We start from the raw sequence: 22,018 nt of genomic DNA on the forward strand, positions 1-22,018 counted from the left end.
TAAAATTTCATTTATTTATTATTAATCTAAAAGCTAATAGTCATGACATATGAATAGTGGGATTTGGGAAAACATGGTTTCATGTCAGAGTGAATCCATTTCAAGATACTGACATTTAAAAAATACTTTTGTGTTTGTCTTTTTAAAAATTCAGATATAATTGACAACATTGTGTGAGTTTAAGGCATACATTTGGATTTGATACACATATATTGCAATGTGATTACTACCTTAGTGTTAGCTAATACCTCCATCACTTCACATAATTATCTCATCTTTTTTTGTGATGAGCACATTTAAGATCTAGCCTCTTAGCAACTTTCAGGTATATAATACAGTATTGCTAACTATAATCACAATGCTGTGCATTAGATCCCTAGAACTTATTAACCTTCTAACTACAAGTTTGTACCCTTTGACAAACATCTCCCCAGTTCCCCCACCTGCAGCCCCTGGTAACAACCATTCTACTACGTTTCTATGAGTTCAGTTTTTTTAGATTCCAACTATAAATGATGTCATGCAGTGTTTTTCTTTCTCTGTCTGATATACCTCGCTTAGCATAATGCCCTCAAGGTCCATCCATATTGTTGTAAATGGCAGGACTTCCAGGTAACTGGTAAATTGAAGAAGGGCCCTTCTTCAGTTGAGGAGGTAATACTGAAGAGGACAGATCTAGGAGATATTTTAGAATCATTTCTGACCCTTTAAGACTATAGGGACTAAAGGAAAAAACCCAAACAAACAAGGCTTAGGTGAGTCGGAAAGATCAGGTAGATGATGTGGCTTCTATTATAAGGGAATAGGAAAGAGGGTACAAAATGGCGTTAGGTGATCCAGGGGAGTCAGAAAAGGTAATTTTAAGACAAAAGAGTACGTTTACTTTACAGAGCAAGCACTAAATGTACAGTAGAGGTTAGACTATGAAATTACACATGATGAAAATACAAATAGGTTTAAATAAAGATAATTTTTATTTTATGAGATCAGTCAGGAATAGGTTCTTTTTTTCTTTTTTGTGGTACGCGGGCCTCTTACTGTTGTGGCCTCTCCCACTGCGGAGCACAGGCTCCGGACGCGCAGGCTCAGTGGCCATGGCTCATGGGCCCAGCTCCTCTGCGGCATATGGGATCCTCCCGGACCGAGGCACAAACCCGTATCCCCTGCATCGGCAGGCGGACTCTCAACCACTGTGCCACCAGAGAAGCCCCAGAAATAGGTTTTTAAATGAAGTTAGGAAAGCTGGTGCATAGCTTCCTGCTGATGCTGATAATAGGGAGGACAGCACTATGTTATTCTGCATCATGTCCTTTGTTGATGCAACCCAAGCTGGAATGCAGTACCTGAGAGGATGGATATTCAGTCTGATTCAGCATGGTGTTTCCTATGTCTAAAGTGTTCCTGTTGCTGTTCAACCTGGATAACTGTCAGAGCTTTCAACCACTCCCTTCTTCTCAAGGTGGATTCTGATGTTCACCTTGCTCGTGAATGGCCTGGAATTCTCATTTAAGCTGTCTTTTTCATAGTCTGGAAAGGAATAGTTGGTGGCTTCTGTGTCGCTTGATGATGAAATTCGGAATGCACTCCCATTCCACAGGCACTGGCTACAGCCTGGAAACAAGATATGGTTGGGGTGTGAAAGACTCAATGAATGAACAAGAGTTAATACCTTAGAAAGACATCTTAGGGAACAGTTCTCAGGGCGTACAATAGACAAAGAATGTGCACAGTCTTATTCCATCCTCAAGAGGTAGTAGAAACACGGAGACTAATATATCTAGTCAGGGTGAGTAGAGACTGAAGGTTTGCAGCCTTGCTCCCACAGTAGTGTTGTCCTCCTCTTTTACTGTCAGGAGACTATTCTGTTCCTTTTGATATTTAATAGCCAAAGCTGCAGCCAGTATGGCCTATGACAGTTTGAGTAAACTCTTACTCCAAGGGTTGGGAGTATATGGCAGTCTCTGCTTCAAGGGGGTTGTCCCTGGGGCTGATTTGTTGGGGTCATTCCTAAGGCAAAATAAATCATTACTAACATAGAGAAATGCCAAGGGTTACTGAAATCTTTAACTGAGGTTAAAAGAAGACTAGTCATCTTGAAACTCATTGAATGAACCACTAAAATATTAATTCAAAAGGAAAACTGACAATTCTGGTGAATTTTGTCACATGTGACAGAAAGCACAAACTTGGCAAGACAAACAATACAATTTATAATTTGGAAACAACGTGAAGCTTGGCCACAAAGGGATGAAATCAGAAATACCAAACCAAGCATGCTGGTGTTTTCTACTACAAATAAATCTACAGATAAGACTTCTGATCATGATCAGTAAATGATCAAATGGTGTGCAGACGTTCACTAGCAACATAGACAGGTGTGTGAGTGTGCATGTGTGTGGTGTGGTGTGAGGGGGGGCAATCTGAAGTCGCAGCCCCTTCCTGTAGCTGCCGCCTTCACCTCTGGAATCCTGTTCCTGAACCTCAACAGAAGCTCTGAAACCCTGGGCAACAGCCCCCCGGCCACACAAGCCCAAATGCCCGCTAACCAGGCGGGTGGTAGTCTTCGTGGTAGTCTCTCGGGGCCTTCAGGGCAAAGTCGCTGCCTAGCCTACCAGGTCCCTGCTGCCGCCTTGATTTTAAAATGTATGGTGAATTAGTGTTCTAAAAGGGTGATATACAAACCCCTTCCCCCTAACTTTAAAATTGTGTTGCGGGATCTTGTTTCCCGGACCAGGGATTGAATCCCGGCCCCCCTGCAGTGAAAGTGCCAAGTCCTAACCACTGGGCCACCAGGGAATTCCCCAGTACTGTCTTTTCTAATTTTATATCCCGTTGTCATACTGTCAGTGACATAGTCAAGGTTAAGGTTAAGAACTAGGGCACTGGAATAGTATGTGTGTTTATATCCCGCTTCCACCATTTACTATGTGTCTTGTGCCAGATACTTTACAGCTCAGTTTTCTCAACTATAAAATGGGAAATAAAATAAAATAAAATGGTAAAAATAACAGCATTTGTACAATCATGAGACAGGTTTTATCAGCACAGTGCCTGTAAAAAGAAACTATGGGTTCAACATTACCTTAAAACAAATATTGGGTTATTTAGATCCTATCAGGACATTTCTAGTTCAAGGTCATTGAAAAATAAATGCTAAGACTTTTTTTATAAAGCCTCTTAGTGGAAAATTTTGTTCATTAGATTATACTTCTCATATGGGAGTTCTGTTTCTAGCCAGAGTTTTCATATAAAAGCATTATATACTATAGAATATTTAGGCCTTAAATATGTTTTTATTTCTCACATTAGTTCAAATGTGCCTCATCTAAAAGGTAAAAGAAGTAGAGCAGGATTCACCTTTATATCCTGAAATCATTGGTAGAGTTCCAACTTGTTGCAGATTCCTCTCCACTCTTCTCTCAGATACCTACCCTTTCTACACTCTCCTCTAGGTCTTTTTTGGAGAGAATAGCAGCCAGCAGCAATGAAATAAAGTTTCGGGACCTATATTTTTAGTACTAATTCCTTCAGCCCTCTTCCACAATTGTCAGTAGCCAGAGAACCCTATTTCTGTCAAGAGAGCTCCCCAGAACTACACTCTCTATCCACCTACCCAGGAAGGTGCCAAAAACCCCACAGCGTACGTGGCAGTAAAATCCCAGTTATACTACTGTGTATCTCCTCCAAATTCTAAGGTTTAGTTCAATTTGAACACCTTTCCTTACCTCTAACCCTAGCTGTTGCCTAATTTGCTTCTATTCCCCTCCTGTCTTATTTGAATCTCTGGATTATGGTCTCTTGCTTTAAATGCTCTTCCAGTTGTTCACTTCCTGGCATGACCTCTGAACACAGATTTTGGCTTACATATTGGAATGCCACCACTGCATATGTCCTCTTGTTTGACATGACTGTCTAATTTAGTTGTGCTGTGTCTTCATTCTTTAAAGGAATCTTCCAAAAGAACTGTTCTGCAGTACGTTGCTCAAGCTATTCCACTCCTGGGCTTAGCCTACCTCCTCTTGTGGAGAATCATTAACTAGAGTTGATGATCAGTCTCTTTACCTGAATCTTCTTCCCCCCACACTGTAATCATGGTTATTTCCCAAGAGCGTCCTCTTTTTTATTTTCATTGCCATAGACTAACCCATTTATTAGCCTCCCCCAAATTCTGCTATTTTGGTTTGATTTTAGCAGTCAACGGAAGAGGTACATCCACTGTCTCACAGAAAGCAGACACACAGAGGTGAAGATCATATGCAGAACAGAAAACTGAGAATGAGAGAGAGAATAAAGAGACATTGGTCTTACAGTCATTCATCTCACCCAGTATTTATCTTTTATTCAATGTTTTTCACGTTTTTCTATTTCCTTATGAATTTAAGTTCTTTACATTAATAGGTTTTCCCTCTTGTGAATTCTCTGATGTTGACTAAGGTGTGAGCTCTGACTGAAGGCTCTCCCACACTCACTGCATTCATAGGGTTTCTCTCCAGTGTGGATTCTCAGGTGTCGAATAAGGTGTGAGCTCACTCTGAAGGTTTTCCCACATTCACTACATTCATAGGGTTTCTCTCTGGTGTGAATTCTCTGATGCAGGATAAGATGTGAGTTCAGGCTGAATGCTCTCCCACATTCTTTGCATTCAAAGGGTCTTTCCCCAGTGTGAATCCTCTGGTGTCTAATAAGATCTGAGCTCCCCCCAAAGCCTTTCCCACACTCATTACATTCATAAGGTCTCTCTCCAGTGTGGATTCTCTGATGCCTAATAAGCTTTGAGCTGTGTCTGAAAGCTTTCCCACATTCATTACACTGATGGGTTTTCTCTCCACTGAAAATTGCTGCATGTTTAATAAGGTTTGGGCTCTTGAGAGATTTTCCATATTGGTGAATTTTTTCTCCAGCATAAATTCTTTGATGCTTAATAAAATCTGAATTCCATTTGAAACTTTGGTCATAGGTACTGTGTTTACAAGATTTCTGGTGTGAAAATTCATTTGAGTTCAGATTTAAGCTTCTCTCACAACAATCATGACTTATTATTTCACCTGTAAGTGTATTTTTGTGGGTGAGGATTTTACTAAAACCTCCATCCTGAGCTGATGATGGTTTTTGAGACTCCCCTGATTCTATTTCCTGTTGTCTCTTTAACCTGCCTGTAGACTTACAGATGTCTTGAGGCTCAGCAGATCCTTCTGACACAAATCCTGAAATTCTTCCTGATATAATTCTCTGCGATTCCATTCTCTCATAAATTTCCAGCTTTGGCATGGATCCACTGTTTTCACTCTCATTATCTAAAATAATGATGAAAAAATAAAGGGGTAAATACCTGTTTGCTGAGCTGATAGAAAATAAAACTTTGAGGTACACGCAAGATGGTTACCTATTGGTACTTCATTTGGCCACTCTAAAAATGTGTGGCCTTTGTAATTAGAGGACAGATGGATGAGGATACAAAAGAAAGAAAAATTGGTAAAAGCAAGTTATTTATGCAGTGGTTGGCAGAGAGAGGAAACAGACATCCGAGGATGAGCAGATACAACAGAAAAGATTAGGAAGAGGATCACCACCAGCAAGAATGGGGGTGGGGAACAAAGTAAGGAGAAAGAACTACGCAATGTGAATGAGAGGGCTCTTGAGGAACTTTGGGTCTATGATATTTCTAGTGTTAGGCTTAGAGGATGAAAGGGAGGCACAATCTCAAAGAGAGCAGATGAGGACATAGATGCATTGAGAAAAGTAAAGTTATAATGACTCTGAGGTATGTATGTGGTGGGAGAAACCTCCATCCATCTATCCATCCAATCCACCCTTCCATTTCTTCTTCATCATTCATGGATAATCAAATTCTGTCACTTCTGCTAAATGTCCCCTATATACCTCCCTTTCTTTACATTTCTGTTACTATAGAACCTCACCGCTTCCTGTTTAGATAACTGTAACAGCCTCCTTGCTGTTCTGACTCTGAGCTATTCTTCTTCCCAGTCATCCTAAATACCCTTACCAGACTGATTGTCATTAAACCCAGTCATCCTGGGACTTCCCTAGTGGTGCAGTGGTTAAAAATCTGCCTGCCAATGCAGGGGACATGGGTTCCAGCCCTGGTCCGGGAAGATCCCACATGCTGCGGAGCAACTGTCCGTGCACCACAACTACTGAGCCTGTGCTCTAGAGCCCATGAGCCACAACTACTGAGCCCATGTGCCACAGCTACTGAAGCCTGTGCACCACAACTACTGAGCCTGTGCTCTAGAGCTCGTGAGCCACAACTACTGAGCCCATGTGCCACAGCTACTGAAGCCCACGCACCTAGAGTCCATGCTCCGCAACAAGAGAAGCCACCGCAATGAGAAGCCCATGCACCGCAACGAAGAGTAGCCCCAGCTCGCTGCAACTAGAGAAAGCCTGCGCACAGCAACAAAGACCCAATGCAGCCAAAAATAAAACAACAATAACAACAAACCCTGTCATCCTCTTACACCCTACTCAGAAACCCTTAATCTCTTCTACGACACACCTGAGCTCTTCACACTGGTTTCCAGGACTATGATCTAGTCCTCAAAATTCCTACCTTCTAGCTCATCAACCATATACTGTGCTCATGACTCTATATTATGCTGGAATCAAGCAGCCCCTCTTTGTTATAGGGTGTCCTTTGTGTAGAATAAGCTAGCCAGTAAAGGGGGTTAGGCAGTGCTGGTCTTAGGGTGGGAAAATTTACAATTTTAGGTGGGCTGAACGGAAATGTTTCCAGAGCAAACTTGAAAGCAGAATTTGGGTAATTTAAAAAAAATTACTGTAATTTACTCTTGGGTTTATTTTTGGGCATCACCTTAATATCACCTAAAGTGATATTAAGTCCATGAACTTTTTAAACAATGAGTTTTTGAATAGCAATGAGGATTCTGTGGAGGTAGTCAGTGCAAGTATGGCCAACTTTCTATAAAAACATAAAAGAGCTTTGTAAAACCAAAAGTAAAATAAACAAAGGCAACAATATGGATCTTGTTCTATGTATCTGTGAATTATATTCTATTTCTGAGTATATCATCACATATTTGCCTCTCTTTTTCTCTATCATTGTATGTGCTTCTCTATGAACATGTTTTGTTTCTGTGAATGTGTTTCTTTCCCTTTTGCTTCTTTTCTCATTCCCTGACATCTCAACTCATTCATTTTCTTTCCTTTAACTTGCTCATAACATGAAAACATCTCATGTTTTGGAAATATTATGGATAAAGAACAAATGAAAAAAAGGAGACATTTTGGATAAGAAACAAATTTTTTCTCTCTCTTTTTCTGGTTGGCCAATGACACACAAGAAAAAAGTTCTCCATTTCTCATGAAGTAATAAAGGAAAGGACCATCTACGGTTATGAAGACTAACATGAGAAGGGAGGTTCACTGTCCCAGTTCTTCAGGGACGTGCACCACAGAGAGTATTGTCCCTTACCACGGTCCAGTAGGAGTTGGGGTTCTGAAGCACCATGAAGGACCTTGGTGTTCGCTGGCTGGAACTGGACACTAAGTGGTGGTCCAGGGGGTGCCACTTTTCTCCTGATTAGTTCTTGTCCATGTCCACAGACTGGAATCTGAGAAAAACAAAGTACCTTTGAGCTTACGAGAGAATCCCTGTTGGAATTAAACATCTTCCAAAACCAAAGAGAACCTCCTGTAGTATTGGGTTGGCCAAAAAGTTCGTTTGGATTGAACAAACTTTTTGGCCAACTCAATAATATAAAACTGGGGAAGGAAGAATTAAGTCTGACTCAATTATAAAAGGTAGTATGGTACCAAACAGAGATGGAAGGAGACATAACTGCATACTGAACTACGAGTTCCTACAAAGCTCACTAGATATCAATCTCAGGCCCTTTTCTCCCTTTGTGGGACTCCACCCATCCTGGAGGTCTTAGATCTCCCATCCCCTTTGTACCTGGAGTACTGCTTCATCAGTGCCTCTCTCTAAATCTTCCAGTATGGTCACTGCCTCCTCTCCAGTCTCTGGGTAACGTTCATGCACCCAAGCCTGTAGATCCCCTGGCAGGATGGTCAGGAACTGCTCTAGCACCAGTAGCTCCAGGATCTGCTCCTTGGTGTGGGCTTCTGGCTTCAGCCACTGACAGCAGAGCTCTCGCAGCCGGCTCAGTGCCTCGCGGGGTCCTGGGGAATCCTGGTAGCAGAACTGCCTGAACAGCTGCCGGCAGAGCTCCTGCCTGAGGGTATCACTTCTCTGTAAGCAAGTGTCCTGCTTCCAGACAAAATCTTCCTCTTCAATCTTCACTATCAGAAGTTCTTCATCCTCTTGAAGGTTCTGAGCTGCAGCTTTCTTTGATTCTGTTGTCATCCTGAGATAAAATGTATGATCAGAATCCCACTTCTGCTCTGTGAAAGGCCTTTTTTAGTTTAAAGAGCTCTCCTGAGGGATAAAAAAATTGTTATTACTGTCTAGGAAGACAAAATATCACATCATAGAAATAGTTATTCTTCATTATACACTTAAAAGCACTAAAATACCTGTTTTGTGGAATACAACTGTTGCATAATTTCTACCTAAAAGCAGCTTAAATTTTTATTTTAAAAATAAGATAATTTAAATTACAAATATTAAATATAAGACAATATAAATATAAGGCAATATTGAATGGTAACTTGTCACATGCAATTAAATTATTTATTAGTCATAAAGAAAATAACCATCACAACAGAAAAATGACAGAAGTGCTTCATAAAGTTGGAGATGGAAAAGAGCACAGTAGGTTACAATGGTCAGAAGCTTAATTAAAAAACTACCTTCTGATGAATGGATAGGATTTGACTAGGATGTGGGAGAAAGAAATAGGAAATTACAAGCAAGGAACAGCTTGAACAACTGGTTAATGGTAGGAACACAGAAGTGGGAAAGCAAATGTCAGTAGGTTTGTATAAGGAAATTATAGAGACAAAGGCCCTATTGAAGAAAGCTTCAAATGTCAAGTTCATGAATTCAGAGTTTATCTTTTAGGCACTGGGGAGCCAACAAAAGCTTCTGAGCAGAATGGCCTGACAAATACTGTTTGTGGAGATATATTGTTTATTTCTAGGATGGACCAATATGAAAAGATAGAAACATAAAGAGGCTACTATACTCATAAAAGTGTGGGGGAAATACAAGCTTAGAATGTTATAATTATCTATTCAGAATGTGGAACTAGGATTACTTATAAATCTCTTAAATAATAAAATAGGCAACTTTTCTTGACAGCCAGAGGTTAACAATTTCAGTCAGTGTAACTAGCTTCTTCCCCAAAAGTCTCAGGTAGGTTTCCTTTTGTCCCAACAATTCCTTCTCTGCCTTTCTGGTTTCATGGCTCAGTCTATGTCCTGGACATTGAGGCCTATCGTATCACCAGTAAATTATAATAAACCAGCGCCAAGACTTGCTTATCAGTCTTTTGTTAGTCTTTTTGTAAGATATGAGTTCCTCAAGTCTTATCAGCACTTTGGAATGGTCAGTCTGGTGTCTGGACTGAAAAACTGAATAAAGGAATTGAGAGGTGAAGCCCCAGAGTACAATAGCAAAATACAAGTACCAATCTTTCATGTTCTTCTACTCAACATTTCACCAAGCTGACTACTGACTCTTGCACAGACATGTATGTTATTAAGAATCTTAACACAGCAAAGCATTGGGCTAGAAGTTATATGGCAGTGGTTTCCAAGAAAGTCTGAATTCAGAGCTGAGCTCACTGCCTAACTGTCATGTGGGAACTTTGTTAGAAACAGATTCCTTGGCCCTGCCCCTGGATATGCTGACCTGGTTAGTATGGGGTATGCCTAGATATTCTCTATTCTGATGTACAGATATAAGGAATTTAAAAAATAGTATTTGAGTTTGCAAAATAGTTAGAAAGAAATGACATAAAACACACATGGATACAAAACATTTAAATAACAAAACAAGTTTCACGTGACACACACATTGAAAATGTTTGATAAATGTTGAAAGCCGAAGTACTAAACAAATTGCATGGTAGAGACACTGAATATCTTAAGAGCTCTGAGGTAAGGAAGGAATGTGTGTGTATGTGTGCAAATATTTCCTACAGGTGGTGGGGCTTAAACTGGACAATAAAGGATGAGAAAGATCCAGAAAGGCAAAAAGGAAGGGAGAGCAAAGAGTTGAGGAAGTGGGAAAGAACAGCAGATTGATAATGAGACCAGCTTGCAGGTGTAATTGGAGTGACTAAGAATTGCACTACCTCTTATAAGGAATTCACCAACTCTACTGAGTTCCTGCAGTTCCTAAAACAACATCTGTGGATGCAACACATATTAACCTGTATTATTTTTAGTTGTTTGGCTGTTTTCTTTTTCTTTTTTTTTCAACAATTGACTGGAGCTCCATGAGGTTAAGGAGCATTATTAATATTTATTAATATTTATTCTTAAGTTCCCACATTTGTTGATTTATTAGATAAAAATGTAAATTAGGAAATTTGAGTTTCCTAATTGCTTTGTCTTTTGGATATTCTGTATTTTAGATGATGAGACGTCCACTTAGAAAAACATTTCCAACAGATATTAAGAGATTTTAATGGAAAGGAGTTAGGAATGGAAATACAGATTTAGATAAGATCCATGGAAAGGGCAGTTAAAGATAAATATTGCGGATAATTGTCTAAGAGTATGAAATGAAGATCACAGGCTCAGATTGAACCTTGGAAAACAGAGTTTGAGGGGGTGAAAGTAAGAACAAAATTTAGCAATGATAGAGGAGGAAAATGGGGGGTTAGAGCTATGGTATATATATCAGTCTCAATCTTTCATAATTTATTGGGACATTCTTTTGATATAGAGACCTAAGTTCACTTCTTGTTATGTTTTCTAGACGTGTTAAATGTTTACCAGGTAGTGTCTTAAATCTTTATGGGCATTATCTCATTTAGCGTAGGAAGATGAACAGTAAAGTAGGCCTACAGAATCCACAATTCCTAGCTTAAACTTAAATTATCATGCTAAGCAGCTGATTCTACAACATATGTTATCTCCTCACATAGCTGAAAGTTCTGTCTTCAGATGTTTACTCACTTCTCATCCACTTAAAACAGTCCACAACTCTAGATAAAATCATCTAGTTCTCAAGGATTTGATATATACCCCCTAAAGCTGGGTTTCAAATGTCTTACTAATCTCAAGCTAATAAACATTTATTGAGCATCTAGTGCTTTACAATCATTGTGTTGGAGCAGAGTTACAAAAATAGCTAAGCAGATATGTAAACAAATGCCATTAGGACAGAGAGTAGGGAGTAATTAGTTACGTTGGGAAAGGTGGAAGTTTCGTAAAGTGCAGGCTTCCTGTTGGATGAGTAGGTTCCTGGTGAATGGGTAGGCTCTGGGTGTGTATGTTGGGGTAGGACGAGGACGGGGGTGGGGGGGTAGTTTTGTTGGCGGAGGGATGGCAGTTAGGGGAAATCCAGAGAGCAGGGGATTCACAGCTCTCACAGCACCTTGTGTTTCTCAAATTGAGGCACTTTACAGTCTTACAACTGCCTGATTTGCTGTCTTCTCTCTCATTCTAGAACGAGATATTGGTTTCAATATTGGCTTCGCGGCCTCCCCGCTACACAGGAAACACTAAATATTTACTGCGTGAGTAAATTTCATGAGGATGCCGGGATGTCCCCACTTTTCCTGCGAAAAGGCAGATTACTCCTCCCATGAGAAGCAGGAGTCAGGGGCGGACCGTGGGGCAGTCTTCTTCTGGCAGAACGCAGCCGATCCAAGACAGATGCCACCCTTCCTCGCCTTGCCCGACTGGGTCAGGCCACTCCTCTTACCAGTGACCCTGTAATCTCCGCAAGCAGGAATGCCCGAGCCCCCCCAACCACGCCCTCTTAGCCCTCAACGATGACGTCACGCGCGGCGGAGGTAACTATGGAAACCCATATTCTTTCCCGAAATAGGAGGGCGCGAACGCTCTCCCAACGCCAAACCTAGTTCCACCTTTCCTCGGGATTCCTCTGAGGTCCCGGTCCAGAGCGCCACAGGGCTGCTGCAATCCCGAAGGTAACATGATAGGGACTGGGTGTTTAAAGGGGACAAAGGGCCGGACATCTGAGGCCCCAGAGCCGGACTCACCTCTCCCACAGGGCTGGTTCCGATCGGACACTTCCGGTGGAAGGACGGAGCTGCAATACGCCTCCAGGCGTCCTTCCACAGAGACTTTTGAGGCTGCGCAGAAGGAGACAGGCCGGCTTTGGACTGCGCTTCCCAGAAGCCTTCGGATCTCCTCAGGAGCCGGGACTCCATTTCCCAGGCGTCTTCGCTACGGTCTTGAAGTCCTCAGACTTTGAAGGAGAAGGCGTCTTTTCTTCTCTTTGTAGTAATAAGCTTGCCTCTATAGCTCCCATGCGGTCCTCATCCTTGACTTCATCCCATTTCAGTATGGGGCCATGAAATGGAAGCCAACGCAGCAGGGACGCGGCTCAAACTTCACCTTTGGACTTATGGGAAACTTTTCCCAAATCCTTGGTTTGTCCCTAACCCGGGTGGACCGCAGATATGCAAAACGGGGTTAATCATAACGCCTGGTTTAAGACTTTGCGTTACCCTAAATTGTGAACATTCTTTAATCCATTACCAAATCTATAAGAACCAGAACGTTGACAATAACCTAACCTTTACTACAACTCTTTCTCTTGTCTCCCTCTGTATTTTGTGTCCCCTTACTTATTGAAAAGATAGTTCTGCTTGATACATACACATGGCCAAACAATATAGGCTTTTAATTTTAGTTGTTTTTGTCTGAAAGGCATCATGTCATAGGTAATCTGAATTTGCTTCTTTTCACTCAATAAGTTAAGATATACCCATATTGTCGAGTTAAAATTCATTTTCATTACTGTATAATATTCCATTTGTGAATATAGCATTGTGTTCATCCTTTCTCCTAAGATGGGTTGATAACACTATTATCTCTCTTTTGGATTACCGCAGTAAACTTTTTTTAACATCTTTATTGGGGTATAATTGCTTTACAATGGTGTGTTAGTTTCTGCTTTGTAACAAAGTGAATCAGTTATACATATACATATGTTACCATATCTCTTCCCTCTTGCGTCTCCCTCCCTCCCACCCTCCCCATCCCACCCCTCCAGGCGGTCACAAAGCACGGAGCTGATATCCCTGTGCTATGCGGCTGCTTCCCACTACCTATCTATTTTACGTTTGTTAGTGTATATATGTCCATGCCTCTCTTGCTTTGCCACAGCTTTTGTTCAGCTCACAGGGAAACATTCTGACTCTGCTCACCTGTGAATGGCTGCAAGAAAGAAGAAATTAACACATCCCCTACCCGAGGATGGTCAAACCAGGGGATATTTTGCAAGACTTATGACCTTTTAACTTTATTTCCTAACCTCCGCCTCCCCACCCCCTTCTATAAAAGAAACTAGCATCCAGACCCCAATGAGATGGTTCTCTAGGACATTAGTCTGCCATCTTCTCAGACGCCCAGCTTTCCGAGTAAAGTTGCTATTCCTTACCTCAACACCTCGTCTCCCGATTTATTGCCCTGTCTTGCAGTGAGCAGAGCGAGCTTGGACTCGGTAACAAAAAGGAGACAATCAAAGTTTAATAACATGTATACATGGAAGAACCCAGGAAAACTGAGTAACTTGCGAAAATGGCCAAAGTTCCCACCTTAAATACCGTCTTCAGCTAAAGATAAAAGAGGATGTTGAGGGTGAGGAGAGTCTGTTATGGGAGATTACCAGGAAAAGCAGAGTAAACAAAGGTGATTGTGATAGAGATTTGTCATTGTCTTCTCCATTGATAAAAGTTTCTAGAGATTTGGTCATTCTCCTTTTTCAGGTACAGGCAGGGAGACACACTTACAAATAAAGATTTCCCTTAAAAATGTAAATGTTCCATATGAAAGGGCAGCTTCTACTTGATTTTCAGAGCCCTTCTCTGTTAACACAAGTTCGTGTGCCCGATGCACGGTGAGGCCAAACAAACTGAAACGTCGGAGTTTGAGCAGAGAAAGGTTTATTGCAAGGCCATGCAAGGAGACAGGTGGCTCATGCCCTAAAAAGCCCCAAGCTCCCTGAAGGAAGTGGGGGGGGGGAGAGGGGGGAAGGGTTTGCAGGGTCTGTGACCAGCTTGTGCACAGTTCTCTGATTGGCTGATGGTGAGGTAGCAGGGTGGTGTCACAGGGGTTCACTTTATCAGTCCTTAGGCTCCAGGAGGCCTGGGGCTATGTGTTTATGGTCCTCAAGTGGTTAACATCTTCCATTTGTTTGACAGGGGGAGGTTTTTTACATCTGCAAAACAACCCAGGAAATGTGCATGAAATGCTATTATCTAGGTACTTCAGAGAGGAACTAAAGCAGAGGATATGGAGGAAAGCCTGTCCTGGGAAGGCTCCATGGGGTCCTGCTCGATTACATCCCTTGTCTGCTATTTCTCAGAAAATAACCGGCTTAAAACAATTCATATGCCAAAGACATATTTTAGGGTGGCAAATTCTGCTCCCCTACACTGCAACAAATATGGGCTAGGTGTGGAGTGGAAACTCGGCAGGTGTTACAGATCAGAGACCACTGTCTCTGCGTGACCTAGCAAATATTTTTTTAATTAAATTTATTTCTTATACAGCAGGTTCTTATTAGTTATCTATTTTATACATATTAATGTATATGACCTAGCAAATATTTGTTTATCAAATAGTACCAAACTGCAGACACAGGAGAAGCTCTGAAAACTGAGTCAAAGTTCCGCTTTTGTAAGAGACATTTATATTTATAAGGGAAACCTCTATTTGCAAGGGTGTCTCCCTCTCTGTATCAGGAATAGCAAGATAATCAAATCTCTAGAAACTTATCAATGGAGAAGGCCCTGACTTAAATATTCATAACAACCATACCCTGGTTTACCCTGCTTTGCCTGAAAACGGCCCATAACTGATCTAAACCTGGTCACGATCCTTGTCCTTGAACAGGTCTCAGTAATTAATGATCTAAAGGGAACAAAAGAATGCAGGAACAAAGGACTGTTATCAGGCAAGAGAAGTAACAATAGCAAAGATAGTAAATCAGTGGGAAAGACTCCCAGTTCTGTTTCTGTGGTAAAGATTAGCCTGAAGCACATTCTCCAGCTGGCTTGCAGAATTTAAATCCAAGTGCTCAACCACCAGATCAACCGGAGCCTAAGGGATGATAATGTTGACCCTTTATGACCCTTGTGACTTTGACTAAAGCTTGAACCCTGCTGACCTTTGCCCCAATTCTATGCTGAATTCTCCTCTGTTCAAGCCCCTTCATGAATATGCATGTACTCTTAGCTTAAAATTTCCCCAGTTTTGCTGCTCTGGGAGACACTGCTTTGAGAAAGAGCCCTGGTGTTCTCCGGACTTGCTGCAAGTAGTAAAGCAGAAAATTCTGAGAAATGAGGACTGCCATAAATTCCTTCTCCAGGGGAATTTTATGGCCATGAAGAAGATGGAAAGTCAGCACCAAGATGAGTCTGCACAAAGATACTTCACTAAAATAACCCTTGTGTTCTATTAATTTCCCCGTGTATTTTCTTCCCACAATTTACATATCTGAAGCAAGGTCCTGGTGCGACACGCCAGCGGCAGATGGCAGGCAGGACAGGCCAATAGTCTTCGCTCCCAGGGGAAGAGGGAGGTTACAGGTTATGGGGGGAATTGACATCCGATTGGCTCATCGGTTGCCAGGGAAACCAGAGGGCCGTGCCCCTCACCGCTCCTTTGATAAGCTATCATAGTGGAGATAGTTCCGATCTAAAGATTAGAACAGTCACTAGATGGGGCCGGGGCAAGTACATAGGTATTTACTGATTAGGATGTATGATTAAGAGGGAAGGTCAGTCAGGTGAGTAGGGTGTAGGGAAGCAGGCACTGGTCGAGCAGGGGATGAACGTACAGAGAGCAAGAGAACAGCCATCTTGGGTGGCCTAATCTTACAACGTGTGTGTAGGTGGGGGTAAGGCAGGCATGTAGGGCATTGGGCATGATTTTAAGGAATGTAGGTTAATCTACACCTAGTTATACATTAGCTCCCATCCATCCCACCCCTAAACTACGCTGAGCCCCCGAGTGGGGCCTTCATAAAAGAGAGGCTGCAGTTCCTGAAGTGGGTGATGGCAGGAATGAATGAATGAGAAGTATGGAGAGGATGGTACTTAATGAAGGCCACTTTCCAGGTTAAAAGAGGGAGAGCAGAGACCCTGGAACTACTGGATCACGGACTGTTATCCTAGGCCCCAAACCTGAACTCGAATGCAAATGTGTGTATGTGTACAGGTTTCTAAGGAGTTTATCCAGATCTTTCATCCGTTCTTACAAGGATCTGTGAACCCACCTGTTAAGAATCCCCCACCCTAGACTTTAAGGGGAGATGGTCAGAAACAGCAGACCAGCGCCCTTGGCTTTGAGCTATGGTGAGCTTTTAAACGGTGTTTCATTTGTGAGTTTAGCCCTTCTGTCAGTGCTGAGTCTGCAGAATTTTCCTGAGAAAGAAAGGGACTGTCAGGGAAATTTGTGCTTCAAAGGAAAATTATAGCACACCCTTTTGTGTCATCTGATTCTGTGAGAGCTATTTTACAATTCTGTAGATTGTAGATATGATAGCAATAGAAAATAACTCCTGTCTATAGACAGGCAAATTAATTGTCTACTGGTGGGACATTTTCTCCCTCCCTAGTCCACCCTCCCCACCAATCCCTAACCGTGTAAAAGCCAGTTTGGGCCCTATTTACACTTTAATTTCAATATTCCTGATCTATAAATGGCCTCCATTCTTCGAATTCTCCTTTGAATTGTAGTAACACCTCACCAGTTACCTCGTTAGTGAGTTAAATAAAATCTTTTCAAAGGGGTTCATTTTTATACTTGTATGAGAGTCACGATTGTATATTTTTGGGGGAAAATTACCCTTTAATAAGACCTTTGTTCTTTATTCGACTGGAAGGAGTTTCTAGTGCCACCTCCATAACCATGGCAACCGAAGCATAAGGCAAACAAACCCACAGAATTCCTAAATCTCCCACAGCCTACCCTTTGGGGTGACCAGAGGGGAACAGCACTAGGCTCCTTCCCCTTCCCTCTCGTTCCTCCCCTTCCTCCTCCTTTTGCTCCCCACGCCCGCGATCCAGGGGCTAGAATCGTGGCGGGGGCGGCTACCGGCCGCTGAGACGCGCCCGAGACCGGGCCGCCCACACCCGGGCCAGCCTCCGGTGTCGCAGGGGGACGCTCTGAGCTTGCAGTGGAAGGGAGGGTTTCCTGAAAAGAAGGAACATTACAAGTTTCTAGTCAGTAAGAGCAAAAAACTAAACATTTTTTTCGGCAAGAAAATTCGGGTTGTTTCAATGTAGCAGTAAAAATAACAGGTAAAAGCCATGTGGAAAGTGTGCAGGAAGTTGGCGTGTAGGCATTGGTGGTTCAGTGGTAGAATTCTCGCCTGCCACGCGGGAGGCCCGGGTTCGATTCCCGGCCAATGCAGAGAGCCTTTTGTTTTCAAAAAATCCTTCCAATTTTCAAAATGCTCTCGTTTTGAACTCGGATACTTTATACATTCGAATTTTGACCTACTCGTATATTTTGTGAGCATAAGACCCGGAGTCACTTCTGCAAGGTGAAAGGGGCAGGCTGGCTGGAGACGGGCTGTTTTCCTAAAAGAAACATCCAATTTTCTGTGTTCAGAATATATGGAGTCAATCTGCTCTGGATTCATTCTTCTGTTTGAAGCATGAGTAAAGCCAGCGAATGGGCTCTGATGGAAAGAAAACTTTTTCCAACTTATAAAAACAGCTCTCTTTAAATAAAAATATAATAAAGGAATTACTGCGAACCCTAGCCGCCGCGTTCAGCAGAGTGGCGCAGCGGAAGCGTGCTGGGCCCATAACCCAGAGGTCGATGGATCGAAACCATCCTCTGCTAGGTGCTGCTTTTTTTTTTTTCGGGGGGGGGGGAACGAGGTACCGTAGTCTTAGCAACCCTGTTTCCCTTCTTTCTGTACCTCATGAAAATGTGGGTAATTCAGGGGTAGATTTTTATCCCAAGAAAATTTTGTGACGAAAATAATTCACAAATCAGAAAGTCTCTAATGTCAGGTGCCCCATCTCAGGGAGCAGAGAATTAATATTCATCCATCCGCTGAAAGGTGCCCATCTTTACCTACTACTGTATTGTAAAAGAGAATTTAAATTTAGAGTTAAAAAGAACCATATATAGCTGATTTCAGTTTCAGAGATTTGGTTAAAGGGAGCTGGGGTTTATTTAAAATGACAGTTTTCAACAATCTCTCCCCCCTGCTCTGTTTTCCTCCTTAGCACTTATCACTATGTAATATATAGTATATTTTATTTATTCATTCAGTATTTAGTCCCCCTGTGGTTCCTGTAGTATCTACAACATGGCCTGTCACATCTTGGGCGTTGCTCGTTTGTTAAATACGTTAAAAGCTACGATTTCTAATACACCAAAGATGACTATTCTTCGTTATTCTTCACCTTCTTCTTTCACCTTCTAAAAAAGTACAAAAGAGTACAAAAATTACCACACAGAATCTATCTACTACTTAACATTATGGTATATAAACTACAAATTTCTTTTATATTTAAGGAAAACAACAACAACATAAAATTGAAGTACTCTTCAGCTGCAAACCCAGTCCTAATATCCCCTTTCTCAGGGCAACTCTACTATGAATTCGATGTGCATATCTCCCATTCCTTTTTTTTTTTAATGAATAATTTTTATTTGCAAGGAGCCTGAGAACAACTCATATTACAGTTTTCATTTAAATAACACAATGCTTATTTTCAAAAGCATTGACAAAGTGCCCACATAAAAGGCTTTCCTTTATGATACCATTGACAGTAAGTCTATTTCTATGTAATAATCTATAACTAAACATATGAGTATACCTAATGTCTACATAAATGTCTGGACTGAGAGGCCAAAGGGCCATATTTGATTTTCAGTTGGTTCTAAAGTGAAGGCAACGTCTTTATGAACCTGGCGATAGAGGTTTTAGAAATCCAGTCATTAAAGTTTTTTTATCAACTATATTTAATTTTTTTTTTTTTGTATTTAAAGTTTTTTCCACATGAAAATCCTATCACAGTAAAGAATCACTTTAGGTACCAGGCGAGATCTCATTTCATTTTCAGTCTTGCTTACATGGATGCCCATGGCAGACACAATTTCCATCTGAGGTGTTTCAGTAACAAGCTTTCTAATCTCACAGATCACCAGAGGAACATGTGATTAATCAAAAGGAAAAAATTGCCCAGAAAGATGAAACATTATTCACTATTTTCTTCTGGGTTCTATTTAAGAAATAAATTTTCAGTCGGTTCTTGGATATTGTAACCATAGACTGAGCATCTTCTCACAGTGGCAAATTCATGCTTACCTAGAATTTCTTATTGACATGCATAAAAATGAAAAGAGAAGAGCTCTATTATGATAGTGTCGACGAAAAATTAAATCAGCCGATCTCAGAAAGAAATGGAAAACTTTCTTCAAGCCAAATTGAGGCTTATAACCAGGGAACAGCCTCTCAGAAACCTCCAAGAACTGTTCCGCCCATTAGAAGTCAAAACACAGTTATATAAGTTTTTTGAGACAGAGGGCTGTACATCAAACGACGTATTATTGACAGTTTACACAATTCAGATCTGCAAGTACAAAGTTGTGGGTTATCATGGCTCCTTACAAGATCAAGAAGGAAGGTTTTCTTTTAAGGAGTTGTCTTGTTGGTGATAGAAGAATGTTGTTCTTTACGGTTGAGGCCAGTATTTCTGCTGATGGGAGTGGTTTGGTGGATGCATCATGCAGACACACAATGCACAGTGGAGGGGGGAGGGGGAGGGGGGGAGGTGGGGGCGGGGGTGCGGGGAGCGTAGCCCAAACGGCAGAGAAAATTTTTTATGTTTAAATTTTTCTTGTCTTGCCATAAAACGTGAATTTTATTTCACAATAGTCATTTTATTGTGGGGCCGGGCCTCCAAGCACACTCTCTGTGTATAGCACATCTCCCACAAAAAGCATTTTGCGTGATTGAAACAAAGTTTGTCATCTGTTACATTTGTTAGCAGTAGCTTCAAGTGACCTGGAAGAAGGAGACTTATTTTTAGAAACAGATTATTTCTGCTGGAAGAGAGACTTCAGAGATCACTTTTAGTTCAGGAACAGACCAGGAAGATGAGACCGTCCAGTAAATTACACAGAATGTGATAGCAGTGGCAGCAGGGCTGGGTGGTGGATAAAACCCAAGCCTTCTGATTCCACAAAGTGTTATTCTTCAATTACAGTCTTCACTTCATAGCTTTGGATGCCGACTATAGAGATTTCCAAATCTCAGAATTTCCTAGAGAGGCCTAGAAACTGCTTGTGTGAGGCAATAATCTGCTGGCTGAGAGTTGAGTGTCTATTCAGTAAGGTTTGGAGGAAGAAAATGGGACTGGGACCAGTTTACCTTTGTCCCCCTCCTTCCTGTCCACACCCATACCTGGAATCATTTGCATTTTATTAATTATCTACAACTTACATTCTATCTCTGAGTTGTAAAATAGCCTAATCACTCAAAGGTAATCAAAGATGCACACCTCCATAGATCATATAATCCTGGAGGCTCAGCCACGTGGCCCCACCCCACCGGGCACCACTGAAAGGACTCCCTGGGAGCTGTCGACTGAAAAAAAATGCACAACCTAAACGTTGAGAATTATGTTTCATTCCGTGGACCTGCTGAGGACTTAAGCCCAGGTTGCAGCCTCTCAGATAGCTTTGAGGGACTGCTGTGAACAGGTAAGGGAGTAGCCAAGATATATAGGAGTTCAAACAAACACGGGTGGTCTAGCATCAAAATATCACTGCTAATTAAAGAAAACCAGACATCACAAGTTAATGAATTTAGCGCGTTTTTATGTGTGGGAAGATGCAAGAGTCTGGGCTCATTGAAATCGTTCCTTTGATATGTATCTTAACTACCTAGGGCCAGTATCCTGCTTTTCTCCATCCTGAAGCCCCTCAGGGTGCACAGTCAGTGCGTGGCAGTGGCTGATGGCTTGATGGCTGCGGTAAAATCCTTCGTTTACTGATATGGCAGGTGACAATTTTTGTCCACAGATCCCATTCACACACTTCCAAGTTTGGTAACTTATTCTGACAACTCATACACATTCTGTTAATAATCTTCCTTTCCCCTTTTACTTCTCCGATGCCAAGTTTTCATTCTCAGGCCTGCTTTTATTGCTATACTGACCAGTGGAATTCCAGGATCTAGCCTTGAAAACACAGACAGTTTTTAGTGCTGGAGAGAGGAACAGATCCTGTAGGGCTTCCTAAAATGGCTATTTCTGATGATGTTCAAAGACATTGACCTCAGAGATTGTTACTATGACCCATGTTACTACGAAGTAACATTTAAATTGTAAGTCTGTAAGTGATTGTCTTTCGCAAAGAAAATGTCTTGCCCTAGTAATAAGCTGCTAATTGGCAGCTCCTTTTTTCCTCAAGATCTTTATCTTTGTGATATTTGTTAATCAGAAGAAGACAATTGGTTTTTCCTACTTCTCCCATATGCGTGGAAATAAAGTAAAAAAATATTAAAAGAAATCAGTGATTCACTAGAGAGCTGATTTCAACAGAATTTGAGTCTGTGCCTCATGTAAATAGAGGAAACAAGGAGCTAAAGGAGAGAGAGGGGCAAGCTGGGTTCAGGGAACAAGGGTGGGCCATTTGCAGAAGGCAGTGGAACCAGGAAGGGAAGAGGTGGAGCTTCCGTTAAGATCCTTACCGCCTCTACCTTCCCCTTTCATTTTATTCATTGTAAGACAGGAGAAATAAGAACAGTTACTAAAAAAAATAAAAAAATTAAAAAAAGGAGAAAAATTTGAAAGGAACAAAGAAAAGTAGGTAGAGGAGAATACATCACAGTAAGACAAATATAACATAATTAGAAAAGAATAAGTTTATTTATTAACTATTTAGTCTACAATAA

The 22,018-nt window shown here is 41.5% G+C and overlaps 1 protein-coding gene and 2 non-coding genes across 7 annotated transcripts; 2 read left to right on the forward strand and 1 right to left on the reverse strand.

Annotated features, from left to right (window-relative positions):
* Positions 1-955: 955 nt before the first annotated feature.
* On the reverse strand, positions 956-12,201 carry ZNF165 (zinc finger protein 165). 5 transcript variants are annotated; one of them, XM_070046758.1, is made up of 5 exons: positions 11,988-12,101; positions 7,937-8,419; positions 7,454-7,592; positions 5,166-5,294; positions 956-1,611 (listed from the first exon to the last, which is right to left on the reverse strand). In XM_070046758.1, the coding sequence occupies exons 2-5, from the start codon at positions 8,345-8,347 to the stop codon at positions 1,412-1,414; spliced, it is 879 nt and encodes a 292-aa protein (XP_069902859.1). In that variant the 5' UTR covers positions 8,348-8,419; positions 11,988-12,101; the 3' UTR covers positions 956-1,411. The 5 variants fall into 5 exon arrangements, with proteins under 5 accessions (XP_069902859.1, XP_030705567.2, XP_060164173.1 ...); XM_030849707.2 differs by lacking the exons at positions 956-1,611; positions 11,988-12,101 and adding an exon at positions 12,123-12,201 and having other exon boundaries at positions 1,621-5,294; XM_060308190.1 differs by lacking the exon at positions 956-1,611 and having other exon boundaries at positions 1,621-5,294.
* Positions 12,202-17,437: 5,236 nt separating this feature from the next.
* TRNAG-GCC (transfer RNA glycine (anticodon GCC)) lies at positions 17,438-17,508 on the forward strand. The gene has a single exon. It is a non-coding gene; the product is annotated as a tRNA-Gly (tRNA).
* A 366-nt stretch (positions 17,509-17,874) lies between these two features.
* TRNAM-CAU (transfer RNA methionine (anticodon CAU)) lies at positions 17,875-17,946 on the forward strand. Its single transcript has one exon. It is a non-coding gene; the product is annotated as a tRNA-Met (tRNA).
* The last annotated feature ends 4,072 nt before the right edge of the window (positions 17,947-22,018 follow it).

The sequence above is a fragment of the Globicephala melas genome, chromosome 11 (assembly GCF_963455315.2).
Source record: "Globicephala melas chromosome 11, mGloMel1.2, whole genome shotgun sequence".
Classification (NCBI taxonomy): domain Eukaryota; kingdom Metazoa; phylum Chordata; class Mammalia; order Artiodactyla; family Delphinidae; genus Globicephala; species Globicephala melas.

What these genes read in the sequence shown, in the direction of transcription:
- ZNF165 (XM_030849707.2), bottom strand. Translation starts at nt 8,347, where the DNA reads ATGACAACAGAATCAAAGAAAGCTGCAGCTCAGAACCTTCAAGAGGAT. An exon ending in CTGATGAAGCAGTACTCCAG is followed by an intron (nt 7,593 to 7,936) that starts GTACAAAGGGGA and finishes TGTTTTTCTCAG; the next exon opens with ATTCCAGTCTGTGGACATGG. An exon ending in CCAACTCCTACTGGACCGTG is followed by an intron (nt 5,295 to 7,453) that starts GTAAGGGACAAT and finishes TCATTATTTTAG; the next exon opens with ATAATGAGAGTGAAAACAGT.